The sequence below is a fragment of the Cygnus atratus genome, chromosome 2 (genome assembly GCF_013377495.2).
Source record: "Cygnus atratus isolate AKBS03 ecotype Queensland, Australia chromosome 2, CAtr_DNAZoo_HiC_assembly, whole genome shotgun sequence".
Taxonomy (NCBI): Eukaryota; Metazoa; Chordata; class Aves; order Anseriformes; family Anatidae; genus Cygnus; species Cygnus atratus.
In genome coordinates, this window is record NC_066363.1 from 134,593,956 (window position 1) to 134,608,018 (window position 14,063).

The 14,063-nt window shown below is 39.3% G+C and overlaps 1 protein-coding gene across 1 annotated transcript in view; it reads left to right on the top strand.

The window, feature by feature from the left end:
* The window catches only part of NECAB1 (N-terminal EF-hand calcium binding protein 1), a gene marked incomplete at its 5' end in the record, with an annotated part of 62,510 nt that overhangs the window by 23,214 nt on the left and 25,233 nt on the right, over positions 1-14,063 (top strand). The window contains 2 exons of the mRNA XM_050708782.1: positions 6,699-6,724; positions 9,552-9,649. Of these exons, the coding sequence (XP_050564739.1) occupies positions 6,699-6,724; positions 9,552-9,649 (124 nt within the window). The remainder of the gene's footprint in view (positions 1-6,698; positions 6,725-9,551; positions 9,650-14,063) is intronic.

Below are 14,063 nucleotides of genomic sequence, written 5' to 3' on the forward strand. Positions count from 1 at the left end.
CACTGCCGGAGAGATAGGGCGATAAATGCTTAGCTGATTACTGACTCATATGAATCAGTGGGGAATCAAACTTGTTTTTCTCACTTTTCTCATTGGCAAAATGAAGTCCTCAGCCAGGATCTTAGTTACAAGGTGTGCTAGGACTATTGAGGCAGACCTGGGGCACACACAACCTCCTGAAGGCAGGTATCGCATTAAGCCTTTGTGTGTGCCACAAGTTAAAGATAAAATACTCACAAGCCAGAGACAAGTTTGGTGAGGGCCTGAGAGCTTTGGCCACCAACAGCTCTCAGCAGATGCTGGGCATTTGAAAGAGTCCATCACACTGCACATGTAAGGTGGGACTTGCTATTATGAACACTTGCATGTGTATGTGTCAGCAGAGTGCCTGAGTCTACCCCACAGTCAGCCTGAGACACCAGCCCAAGGCAGACAGGATGACACAGAAGGTGCACTTGGACATGAATGGTGAGGGAAAGATGCTGGAGCATCTGAAACAATGCCAAGTGCCTGCACTATGTCCAATTAATCAAGCTCCTTCTGGCTGGTATGCTGAAAATCCCCCACTCCATTAAATACACCAGGGCTCCTTTGAATAGCAGGGTAGGTTGGACACTTATATCAGGAATAGTGCAGCCAGCAGGACCAGGGAGGTGATCATCCCCCTGTACTCAGCTCTGGTGAGGCTGCACCTTGAGTACTGTTTTCAGCTTTGGGCCCCTCACTGCAAGAAAGACATCGAGGCCCTGGAGCATGTCCAGAGAAGGGCTACGAAGCTGGTGAAGGGCCTGGAACACAAGTCCTGTGAGGAGTGGCTGAGGGAGCTGGGGTTGTTTAGTCTGGACAAGAGGAGGCTCAGGGGAGACCTTATTGCTCTCTGCAACTGCCTGAAAGGAAGGCGTGAGGAGCTGGGGGTCGGCCTCTTCTCACAGGTAACTAGTGATAGGAGTAGTAGATAGGACTAGCACTGGGGGGGGGGGGGGGTTAGGTTAGAAATTAGGAGACATTTCTTCTCAGAAAGAGCAGTCAGGCTTTGGAACGGGTTGCCCAGGGAGGTGGTGGGGCACCGTCCCTGGGGGTGTTCAAGGAAAGGTTGGAAGTGGTGCTTAGGAACATGGTTCAGTGGGTGACATTGGTGGTAGGGGAACAGCTGGACCAGGTGATCCTGGAGGTCTTTTCCAACCTTAATGATTCTATGATTCTGTGACACACACTGCACATGTGGATGTCTACACTTAGGACTCTGAGCCCCAAAGCGAATCCTCCCCCCTTCTCCTGTCCAGGTCTTCATTAGCAGAGCCCTGCTTCCTCCACTGAGGCAAAAGAGAAGTGCTGAGACTGTCTGCTGTAACAGCACATTCCAAAAGGATGCCGACCTGATGCCTGAGATGGAGGTGTTGGTTAGCATTGTCCTTGCAGCCATGGGAACCCATCCACCTGCACTAGCCTCCAATCCTGTACTGAATAGTGTAACTATAAGGAAATGCATGCTATATGGGACCATAGAGCTTCCTTCAGGACTCTGGTTGTAAAGATAATAATGATGAGTCCTCAGTAATTTGACAGTAGTCTAAGGATAGTAATTATCTGTCCCTTGGATAATGTGCTTTTGTTTCACTTGAGAGGCATATTTTGGTCTCATGCTGTTGATGATTTATCACTGTCCAATGCAAGTACACAGAAAAAAAAATAATGAATTTGGAAATACAATCAGGAAACAAAAAAGATTTATTAAAAAACAGCATGAGATACAGACAAACTCTATAATTGCATGAACTGCAAGAGAGTGAAAAGTATTTTTTCCAAAAAAGAATTATTCCATGAGAAAGAAAAATGTAGGAGGAAACAATACATCATTTTTTGACCATCTTTTAAAGCTAGATCTTTACGTGGTTCAGCACTGATATGAGGAAGGTGTGTTTGCTACTATTTAAGAGAGATAATTGCAGGTATTGGCTCTAATTCTCATAATTTTCAAGACAGTAGCTACAGAAATCAGTCTGAAAATGAAGTACAAATAAGAAGGAAAGATACTGTTCAGAAGGAGCTGATACAGTTTAGTATTTCATGACTGAACAAAATAAGTTTAATGAGAATGACTTGCACAGTTCTGATATTAACACATATCCTCCGGTCAGACAGAAAAGCTGCAAATAGATTTGCTTGGAAATTTTTCATATGAATGGTTATTTTTAATGTAAAAAACAGTTTTCTGCAGAAAATAAGAGACTCGCTCACACCGGGAAAATCAAAATGTAATGAATAGTTTCAATTGCACTGACCTAAATGGAGCTGACCTAGAATGCTTCATTTCAGATCAGTTCTTCAGAAGACAGCATTAGCGTCTTAGAATTGAGCTCATTGCTTAATTGTAGGTGTAGTTTGAGGGCCTGGTCTCTTCCATAAATCCAAGTTTCCCAGAGAATTACAGCAGTTTAGTATCTCTATCAACACATGCATTTACAAACACTTTAATAAACCAATATGGAACATTATGTTTTGGGTAACAATGAATTGTTGAATCTCAGTTAAAAAAATAAAAATAAAAAAATCATTTTGCAACAAAACCAAAAGTTGAAAACATCATTATCATCTACTGAAGGGTGACAACTCTAAAATTTGCCTAGTTTGTGGCAAAAAAAGCCACCATGATGGTGCCTCTCATCTCCCTGTTTAGGTCTGTGTGACTGAGAATCTGTTAAAAAAATCATCCCTTGCACAGTTCTTTACAGATTTTAGTAACCACAACTTTTAACAGTATTATTAAAACTCTTTTAAAAACGGAGATACTATGATTGTTAGTATCAGGATCGAAGGCTAGTATCAGGATCATTAGTATTAGGATCAGAGGCTAGGATCATTAAGGTGGCTAGACAAGTTCATTGCATCCTGGACTAATGCAAAGGACTAAGGTATTTTTAGGTGAGTTCTGTCAGGAAAAAAAACCTTTATTCTCTCCTGTAGTCCTGCCACATGCAGAGCATTAAGTGACAACTCCGAAGTTATCGCTTGGTCTGGAGCTAAGTAAAAGCAAACTAGATAATTATTTAGTACAGAAAAATATGGGGCAGTAAAACAGCCATCAGCTCCACTGCCCAAGTCAGAGCTGTGAAAGCCAAGCTGGCTGCCGTGTTTGAAAGGACAGAAGGTGTATGGTCCTGTTAGCCCTGGATTGAAGAGCAGCAGTGTCCTTGCAGAAAAAAGCTTGGCTTCCCAGGGATCAGCCCCAGGAGCTCTGCCCCATTTCGCCCCTTCTTTCTCCCCTCCCTTTTCTGTGGCAAGAGGCCAATGCCTCATCCTGCTAATGGCAGAAGATAGTTTTGCCTCCACTGGTAAGAGACCTTGAGCAACCCTGAGCAAAAAAAGTCCTTGATATTGCAAAGGAGCTGTGAAGCAGCATATCCATAAAATGGAAGGGCACATATTCTAAGTCTTTGCACAACACTCTGTAGTGTTGGAGCACTTATCTCATTTGGCTGACTTGAAGCAGAATGGGATGCAAGACCTGCAAAGAGCTTACAGCTTTTTGGCTGAGAGTGTCCACAGATGATTGTTTAGCTGCCCTTGCGCTGTCTAAGTAACATTTCATTCCTTTCATTCACAAATTATATGCCTCTACTTAACAATAGGAGATGCCAGCCTCCAACTTTCCTCCCTGAAACCAAATTTATCAGAGACATGCAAATGGGACCAAAAAAAGAGTTGGTTCAAGCCTCTGAAATCAATCCTTCTCGGTCTTGAGAGTAGACTTGAAGAAGAAAGTTTTATCCTTCTCCAACTATGACAGTAGTAGCAATGAATTTCCTAAATGGAGTTAGTTCATAAAATCTTTCCTATAGTATTGGATTCTTCAATAATATCACTGCTTTAGATGACAGAGTGCACACTGTGTATCATTCCTGTGCTGAAGAGATGGCAGTGACTCCTCTCGTGGCCCAGGGAAAACATGCAGATCTCCTGGTACCTCTGCCTAGAGGTGCCTTTCATGCCAGGGTCAGTATGTGTCAGGTCAGCTGCTGGAGCTGTGGATCACTAGGTTCACATCGGTGGATGAGTTGAGCAGCTTTGACTTTCCCACTTTGGCTGGTCCCACCCCATGGCTGACCAATGTGGGCAGAACCCAGGAGTGCCCACAGCTGCTTTGCCGACGTACCTCTTCCAGAGGTACCACAAACAGGCACTTTGCCCACAGTTCACTCAAGTGAATTTGCTTACCTGTCTGCCACAGAGCTACAGGTAACATCAACCTTGCGGTCAGTCAGTGGCATATGTCCCTTAAAAATTGTTCATGTTGTTAAGTAGGGAGCATTGTAGACAAAAGCCAGGCACGTAAAAGGACCGCATTTAGTAGATAGAAAGCAAATTGAGAGCAGAGGTTTACAAAAATGATTGTGCTGACATGACGTGAATGCATTTGGCTGCACCCTATGCTTTGGGTGCTTATCAAGAGTGGAGTGCTGGAGCCTGGATGTGAGTCATCCAGCAAATATTGCAAATTACATGTTCATAACTGCCAGATTATAGGTCTAAGCAGAAGCATCCTTGGCATATATACTCACTGAAGTGACGAACAGGTGCCCACTGCTAGTACTGAGCTGCAGAAAGAGCCCCTTGGTGTGTACCTCACTCCTGTACTATTAAATATATTCCAAACTTATTTAATTGCTTCTGTAGCATCCTGCAGGGTGCTCAAAGTTGTTTGTGTGCAGAAAAAGAATGCCTGAGTTTGTTCACAACTGTTTTGCTTGAAGAAACATGTTATTATTTCTGAAAGAATAAAATAATCAGTGGCAGACAAAATTATAGTGTCCCTGCCTAGAACAGCAACCCCTTCAAACAGGATGCCAAGAACAATGGAGCTTCAAAGGGTATTTATAATAGAAAAGGAAATACAGAGAGTTTGCTGGAGTGAAATCCATGCTCTTTTTGTCATTTCAATGTTCTGTCACAGACTTCCTGAAGGCTGTTGCACAAATCACTTTGGACAGTAATTTCCTAATTATTCAGGTGCCCAATTCTAAATGAAAACCAATCCAGCATCTAAATACATTTCCATTTTCAGTCGTAGTCCATTTTGCAGCTGCGTCGCTTTTGTCAGTGGAACTAACAGAGATGTTCTGATGACAGCAAGCTGAAAGCCTCTGAGCCATATCATGGTGCTATACCACTACCACACTGCTGAGGATAGTGCAGAATAAGTAGGACCAGAATGGATTTCAATATGAAATTTGAAAACAGAGCAAATTTGACTGGCTAACAATGTTAAAGGTTGTTTTAAACTCAGCTATCAGGATGCAAATTAGAAAATTCAGAAATGTTGTGTACAAAGAGAAGTCATTAGGGCAGAAGATGTGAAAAGGCAGAAGATATTGGGACAGTGAACAAAATGTATGCAACATAACCTGTCATGTAATATCGTAGCATTTTGCTGCTGTTTTTTGACTCAGGTATTTTTCCAGTTTTCACTGTCTCAGTCTGCATTTGAGGAGTGAACATTTGGGGTGTTTCAAAAATGACTGCTGAGTTCTGGAAGTGATTGCAATTTGGTTGATCATTGATGCCATAGTGATCCGTGGTGAACAGCTTTAAGGATTCGTAGACACTTCTTCCATCAGATAGTTTGCTGACCTAGGTTAAGTTCCCCACCTTCAGCACTGATTCTTAAAGGACTATGAATTTCACTATACCTGCCACCAAGGTTATTGGAAAAAACAGATGCAAGACCCATTTGTAGCCATTCCACTTGGCCCATACAAATTCAGTTCAGATGACCTTTAGTTAATAAAAGTTTTTTGGAAGGTTCATTTACTTCATCAATTAAAAATGCTCAGAAGTTTTTATAGCCCTGACTATGCAAGTTTGTAAGAACCCAGGATCCTGCAATTTTTGTCTGTTTCTGTCTTTCTCCTGAATAAAAAACCAAATACATGAAAGTTAACATTGGAGAACTTGACTTTAAGATAGTACTGTGTCATCATTTTATTAAAGGTCAATAAAAAAATCCCATTAAAAAGATAAGTGAAAAAATCCTAAGTGCAATTAGCTGTTCAATATTCACCCATCAGCAAGATTCAGAAAGGACATTCATGCTTTTAAGTTTCTTTAATAATCAGCTTCTCCTCCCTGGGAAAAAAGTCAATATGATAACTGTCAGAATTGAGCTGTAGGTCAGATGGTTTATCTTTTGACTGTTAAAACCTGAGGGAGAAAAACTGCTTAAAAGTTGATCAGGATGAAATCTATGTAAAATAAACAATTTTGAATTTTATAGAATACTTGCATACATTTATATATTTATATTATATATTTATATGTATTTCCTAGCAATATGGCAATACAACTATTATTTCATGTCATTAATTTCACTACTATGTTTTGTTGCAGTTACTACTGGTGAAACTGTTTTGTATGGCCAGAAAGTCTTAGTAATATTTTGTGCTGAGGGGCTGTGTCTGTTTTTGTCCTTCTGTTGTACTCCATCTCGTGGAGGACTATTGCCTGGTGAGGAATGCAAATGGGAGAAAGACATTGGGTTTTCCTTCATTTAGCATGGAGGGCTGAGCAATCTGGGCTGTGCTGTCCAGCATGACAGACACAGAAGAGGAGTGCAGGTGGGGGAAAAACAAACAATTTCTGGTGTTGCAACAAAAACCATTACTTTGCTCATTAACCCTCTATCTATCTTCTTATCTTTCCAGCAATCTTGACACAGAAGAGCTCTGTGGTAAGTTCCTTGCTGAGCAAGAACGTAATCTATGCCAGCAGCAGCCCTGTGCAAGTGAACACACCACATGTTATGATACTTTTTTCTGTTTAACCTTTGTAGCTCAGACAGAAAATATTTAAATTACACTGAAAGAACTACACTGGAAGAATGCAGATGGTTTATAATTTTTCAGACTGTCATCCATTAGAAGCAGATATTACCTTGAAAATATTTTTTCTGTATCCATGCTTCACATTTTCTGAGCTTTAAAAATATCTTTCTCTGTTCTGATGAAAAGACAGGTACCCTTACCTTGTTTCCCATTCATATGAGATATTTTTTTCTAGTTAGCTCATTGCTTTCAAAGGTAGGAGTGTTTTGGTAATTTTGAAAAAGATTTTCATATTACTATCCAACTGGAGGAAAGTAATGAACTTTCCTCCAGCTCAGTTCAGTAAGAACAGCAGTTTGACTGACCCCCCGTTTGGCACACTGACCTACCTCTGTGCCCTGTTCCAGGCTGTGTGTCGTGAAGCTTTTTCCCTGAGACCCTGCTTGCTTTCCCCCTGGTTTTATGGCCCCTGATTTAGGGGCTCTGCTTGCAGCAGGAAAGAATTCACAGAAAATTTCTGCAAGTCCTCCCACAAAATGTCAAAAAAAAGTCCTACTTGTCAAAAGCAGCCTATTTCTGGGGAAAGTGGCAAATAGTGGCCTGTTGAATTTTCCCAAGGTCAATAATACTGAAGACTTTCAAAACCTAAAAACGCTGTAGATTTGAGTGCTAGCCCATTTACTTGCCCACGAGGTGACTCTGCTCATGCTCAAGAACCTACTGAGAGGCATCTCATTGTGTGGCTTATAAATATAGAATTACTTTGACAAAGTGAATTGGGCTGTGATGACTTCTGCTAGCTGAGAATCTGACCAAAATTAGGCAAGCCTGGCCAAGGAATAACATGGCTTTTTTCCACAAATGATTTACAGATTTGGGGGTGTTTTTTTTTTTTTTTTTTTTTTCCACTGGAGGCATGCTCAGTACCACCACCCCACACAGCCCAATCCCACCAGTTCACCAGAGGGCTTGGCAGGGTCTCAGCCCAGTGTTAACTTTGTTTCCTGCCTGTTTTGATTAAAGATGTGCAGCTTCAGCAGTCCTCTTGATATCTGAGCTCTTTAGCTTCCTTGTAAATCTTTCACAGGTTGCCACTAGGGTGTTTCTCATTTGTGAATCTGGTACTGAGTTTACCCAACACGTATTTAGTCTCCAGCTTCCTCTGACTTATCTCCATAGCTCCTCCAAAATGAAGATTCATTTCCAGGATACTAATGCACAACACATTTTCTCCCTAAATCATTTCATTCAACCACTCGGCAATACCAGCTTTTGTCACCAGTACTCTTGAAACCTCATGCTTTCATGACTCCCTAGAGAAACACTCGGACCTCTTAAAAGCCTCAAAGTATTGCTATTTATTATTTCAAAAAGCTCCCATCTAAGCTTGCTCTTCCTGTCATTTAGACGTTATTTTTCATCTTTGTATAGACATTCTATGTCTAAATGCCTCGTTTGACACAATCACTAGCTTTAGCATGGTTTTCTTTCTTTTTTCTTACATTTTCCCTCCTGTGCCTCCCTCTGCTGTATTTCACTCCACACTGACCAAATGAGGTTTGCTTCCTCTCAGTGTAACCCCCTGCCTCTGAGCTACCTTCCTGGTTTGGATCCTCCTGAGATGCCTCACAGGTGTCATACCAACCTTCCTCCTCTCTCACGCTCTTTGATTTAATATCACCTGTGTTTACAGACAACATTGGCCTTCTCTCTTGGCTAGTAGATTCCTTGTATTAATATAAATCCCTTTTTCCACACAATATTAACCATCTGACAGTATGTCCCATTGACCCTGATCTACTCCATAAACATCAAACAGACCTACTTAGTGTTTGTGTGCCTTTTTAAAAGCTTTTTAATTTACATAGTGGAATCTCTAAAGCCTATTGATAAAATGGTAATTGTATTTTCTTTTATGGTATTTTAGTCAGACACAAATATAAGTAGGACATTAGTAAATACAACTTTTACACAGTTTTGCATGTGTTCTATTCTTGATTTATGTCCTATGATTTGATATTGTCTCTTTCTGATAAAATATCCTTTAATTTGAACAGGTATACAAGGATATTCTACAATTTATGTTATTTCCACAATTTTTGATAAAAAATATTTTGTATGCATCATATTTACTGAAAATATACTCACAGTACCTGGGGCCAGAAGCTTAACTGAACAACTCAGTCTCTTCACTTCTCAGAGAAAAACAACTGGTCTCAGCTGACTCCAACTCACAACAGCCCTCGCTTGATCTCATCTCCTCTAAGGGCTTTAGCAGAGTTATTCATTTTTGTAATAATGTGAATATGAGATTTAGTACATATACATGGAAACTTAATTTCCTTCTAGTAACTATGAAGTAGATTTCTAAACTAAAAATCCATTTTAGAAATAAAATGTAGACATTTTGAAAATAGGTCTATTTCAGCTCTCAAACTGATACTTTAATCTTTGTCAATTTGGCAATTCATCTATTGAAAGGAAATGTTTTGAAGCACCGATTTTTTTTTTTTTTTTTTATCTTTTTTAAGTACTCCAGGAATGGTTTTGAGGGAAATATTAACAAAATTTCAAAGTAAAATCATCTCTTTCATTGTAAGTCTTGCTCAATTTGTATTTTTATTTAGGTAATAGTAAAATTATAACTGATTTCAGAATTCATTAAATTGATATTTAAGGAAATATCAGTTTTTCAGGTCATGAGTAGGTGACTTGGGTTTCTTCTTCTTTCAGAATATTTTTCCCAGCACTTAGGAGAGTATGAAAATGTTCTATCTGTCTTGGAAGACTTAAACATTACCATACTGAAGGCAATGGACAAAACAAAGAAGGTAAGTAACAATTGTAAGGTCTTTTCATTTTGTTTAGTTGAATATGTATCCAATATTTTTTTTATCTAGACAAAGTTGCTAATTCATATTTAAGTTCTTCCACATATACTTGGTTTTGTAGCGAAAGTCCAGGAGGAAAAGGCTTGTCAAAACAGTCAAGTATCACAGTATTTGGATATAATCAAAATTGTCTTTGTGAATGATCAGAAGGATGTTCTTCATATTGTAGTATCCAGAGAGGGTTCCCTGTCCCAGGCCAAATTTGGGAAAGTATTATCTACTTTTGAAAATAGTCTGAATTTGAAAAAAATAATCCAAGTTTTTGAAATAAAAAATGTCAGTAAAAGATTCAAATACCAAGCTACGCTACTAACTGACATTAAATTAGGTAGGCAAGTATCTTCTGGAGACATACTGGGGAATCGTATTAGTGTTATTGTTAAATGTAGACTCCAGTATAGTTTAAAAAGATTTAAAAGGACTGTGGTAGCTCAATTCACTGCAGTCATACCTGCTCATGCCTGCATCCCAGGCAGGTGTCTGATCACAAGTACATAAAGAGATCTGGTAATATGCTCTTTTTCCTTGGCTACCCTCACCACAGGGCTACTGACTGGAAGGCAAGCTGTCAACAGCCTAAAAATTTTAGCCTAAGTATTTGGTGAGATCCCATGGGGGAAAAAGTCTGTATCCTTCAGTCAATCAGCAATCAATGGGGAGAAAGCTGCACTTCTCTAGCGAAGCTGTTATCTTTGGCATTCAGGCATTTGCAAGAGTACAGCACTCATACATTTTACATGAACTGCCGAAATAAACCCCTGGAAGTGCAGCTTGTTTATTTAGAGCTTTAGCCAGTGAGCTGAATGTCTCCCAGTTCACACTGTGCATCTTCCATCCCTAATAAAGTGAATGCGCACTGACTCACTGCCTTGTTGAGCTGGACGCTAAAGAGGAACAGATTAGTTCACGCAAGCTACACAGAATTCAAAAAACAGCAACAGGAACAAAAATCACAATTGCTTGATTAGCCACATGTATAAAATGCTGCTAAAGGGCAGGACACATCATATGATAACTACTGGAAGTAAATAGAGCACAGCATTTAAGAATTACTTCAGAAAATAATTACAGAGGAGTCCCAGTGATCAGTTGTAAGAAGTAAGCATTGGCCTGACTAGAAAATGGACTAGAAAGTGTTATCAGTATTATTCTCATCTTAAATCCCAAGCACAGCAGAATATCAGCTACTAGGAAGAAAATTAACTCTATCTCAGATGAAGCCAGGACACCTGAGTACCTAATCAAACCATTGCAGTGCAACTATTAGAATTCCCATCTTTAATATTCCAAGCTTTTATTGAAGTTACTGGTCTAAAATCTGAAAAACATACCCATCTAAAATCAGATCTGGAGGTTCATCCAAACCTAGTTAGTGTATTTAGATAGAACAGATAGATGATGTTCATTGCCCATAAGACACAAGATGTTACGTAGCTCCTAGCTCAAGTTGACTCCCCAGCCCAAATGAGCAAGTACTCTGAAATGAGTGATTGGTACCCAAAGCAAAGGCTGGGCTTCCACTCCTAATACAAAACACAGCTTTGACATGGCTATGCCATTGTACCAACCTGATTCCTTAAATAGGCACTAGGTATTATTAGTTCTTAAAAAAGTCACTAGAGCATTTATTACCATCGTCTAAGCAAAAATCTAATTGGAAAAATCCTGTGTAGAAGAGAAGCCCCAAACTGAAGACCTACACACTTTGAAAGCTACAAAGACATGGCAAATCTAGAGTGGCTGACTCAGTTTCCAATGACCAGGATGAAATTTCCGAGGACCAAATTATCTCCTATTAGAAACCAAAAGATAAGTCCAGGCCACTGTCCTTCCCAAATCAATAAATGGCATATAGAGGTTTCAGTACTACATCTCATTATCAGCAATAAAACGCAAAGGTAACGCATACTGTCAGACACAGTAAAAGGTGAATATTTTACCAGAATACTGGCTATATTTAGAAAACATTTTCATTTATACATGTCAGTGTCCTTTGGTTGACAGTAAAAACTCAGACTGAACCTGAACTCCACTCTGCAGAACGTGAGGCTGACTACAAATCAGTCTTCAAGGTTGCCGTGTGCTTTCTGTCCCCTTTGACTTTTCATGGATTTGGGAAATCTTGGTGCCTCTGTCAGGCTCTGCTAAACTTTTCCAGAGAAAGTACCATTTCAGATTGGCAGTCTTAAATATCTTGGAGGGAAAGGAGCAACTTGGTATTTTATTCATTTTGTTTATCCAGTTCATGGTCAGATGAACAATCACCACTTGGTCCTTCCTATAGGAAATCTCTGCTTTCCAACCAATTTTTATTGCTGGTTCTCAGTAGATACTTTGCATTAGAGGCAGCTGCAGATCTGGAGCCTGAAATAAACTGCTCAGCTCGTTTCCAAGGAAACCCCTGAGAAAGATGACATGTCAGCCTTCAAGGAAAAGATAAACAGCAGATCAGAACATCTGAAGAATATTAAAATGTAATATATAAGTGTTCCTTATTCCAGATATAAAACCCCAAATTAAAACAAAAAAGTATCTATACTTTTTGGCATATATATATATATATCTAAATTTGATAAAACCAAATTGTGTGAAATTATTTGACTCATATCCTTAAATCTAGTACAAAAGGATACACCAAAAGAGCTTTTGTACATGAAATAGATTTGACTCTTCACACTGTCTTGTGGGGTCATGTTTGTTTTTAACTCACCACGAGTCTTGGAAATCATATGCAGTGATGAATAAATACTTCAGGTTTTGTTCACAAACATTCCCAACCTGTTCAGCCTTAAGTCATACAAATCTCCCACAAAGAGCAATTCAAGTTTGGCTTGATTACAGACCCTTAGTTTTAAATCATGATCAACCAAATTGTCCTGGTTTCTTCAAATTGTTTCCAGGTGTAGATATTTTTGAACCAACAGATTGGCAGATAACTGACTCCTACAAGGCAATTAGAGTGTAATTGCTGTGTACTTTATTGACCTCTGTGATTTGAAAAGGTTGTCAATGCAGCTTTCCTAAAATGAACTTTTTTCCAGTCTTCCAGTCCTGAACTATCTGATAAATGAAAATATTGAGTCATCTGCAGGAGAAAACATTCCAGACTTCCAACAATATCAAAACACTTTGAAATCAGGCTTTCTTTGCCGTTCTGGGGTCAGATCCTTCCAGCCTAACCAAACTAAGCAGCAGCTGACTGTTTTGGTAGTCTTATTCAAGCAAGTGTGAGTGTTCCCAGATCTTGATGTGGTACAATGAGTAGGAGGGAAGAAAAATCCTAATTTCAGATTTTTTGCTGAGATAAACACTTACAGGCCAGCACATCAGATGGGAGAACAGGAAACCCTCCTTGGTATATGAATGGCTAGTGCTCTGCTGCTTGAAGGGAAGGTGCTAAGCTAAAAATGCAGACAGAAAATGCAGGTGTAGAAAGGAACACCTTCTAGCAGGGAAAATATTTTATTTATTTGTTTATTTATTGGTAATTGCAAACTTTACATTAGTATACAACATACTTTAAATACAAAAGACATCTTACTAGAGGATGCCTGGTAGCTATAGCCCTCCTGTTTTGGTGCTGATCCCTTGTGTTTTATCTTTATGCAAGGGAGGGTAACGCGCCTATGGATTTTTAGAGGAACTTGTGCTATTTAATATTTCATCATTTCTCTCCTCAGGATGGAGAGTGTGCGCAAGTTGCTTTTCCAAGAGTGGTGAGGACAGACATGATTGGTGTCGCTTATTTTTCTTGTACCTGCCAGGTTGATATTCTCCTGATCAAAGTACAAGCTGGGATAGTTCTGTTTATCCTGTTTGTTTTTCATCTTATGTACAGGAAATATTAAAATTTAAAGATTCAACAAACGTTTACAGAGGCACTGGAAGGCTTCTTTCTTTTTTTTTTCCTTCTGACATCTTTTATAACAAGACACAGAAGTATATTCAATTAAAATATTTGATCTTAACATTTCCATTAACCAAATAAACATAACACTTTTGGCAAGCTGCATTTTTATTCCAGTCACATAAAAATATTATGAAAAGAAACTGCAACTCACAGCATACAATCAGTCACTGAGTAATGAGATACACAGATGAAAATAGAGCAGGTATTTCTAGGTGCTTGACATGTTGTTTCAATTGACTTCAATGGGCAACTTGTGAACACTGAAAATCAGAAACTAACAGATGAAAGCATCTGTCTTCCGTAAGTTATCACACCATGCAAGTGCTGCTATTTGTCAGCTATTCAGTACGAACAAGTTTTGTTCTCTCATTTGTATTCCTTGTAGTCTATAGTTTATGGCAAATGCAACCCGCTGATGGTGGTGAACTAATCTAGACTCTGAAC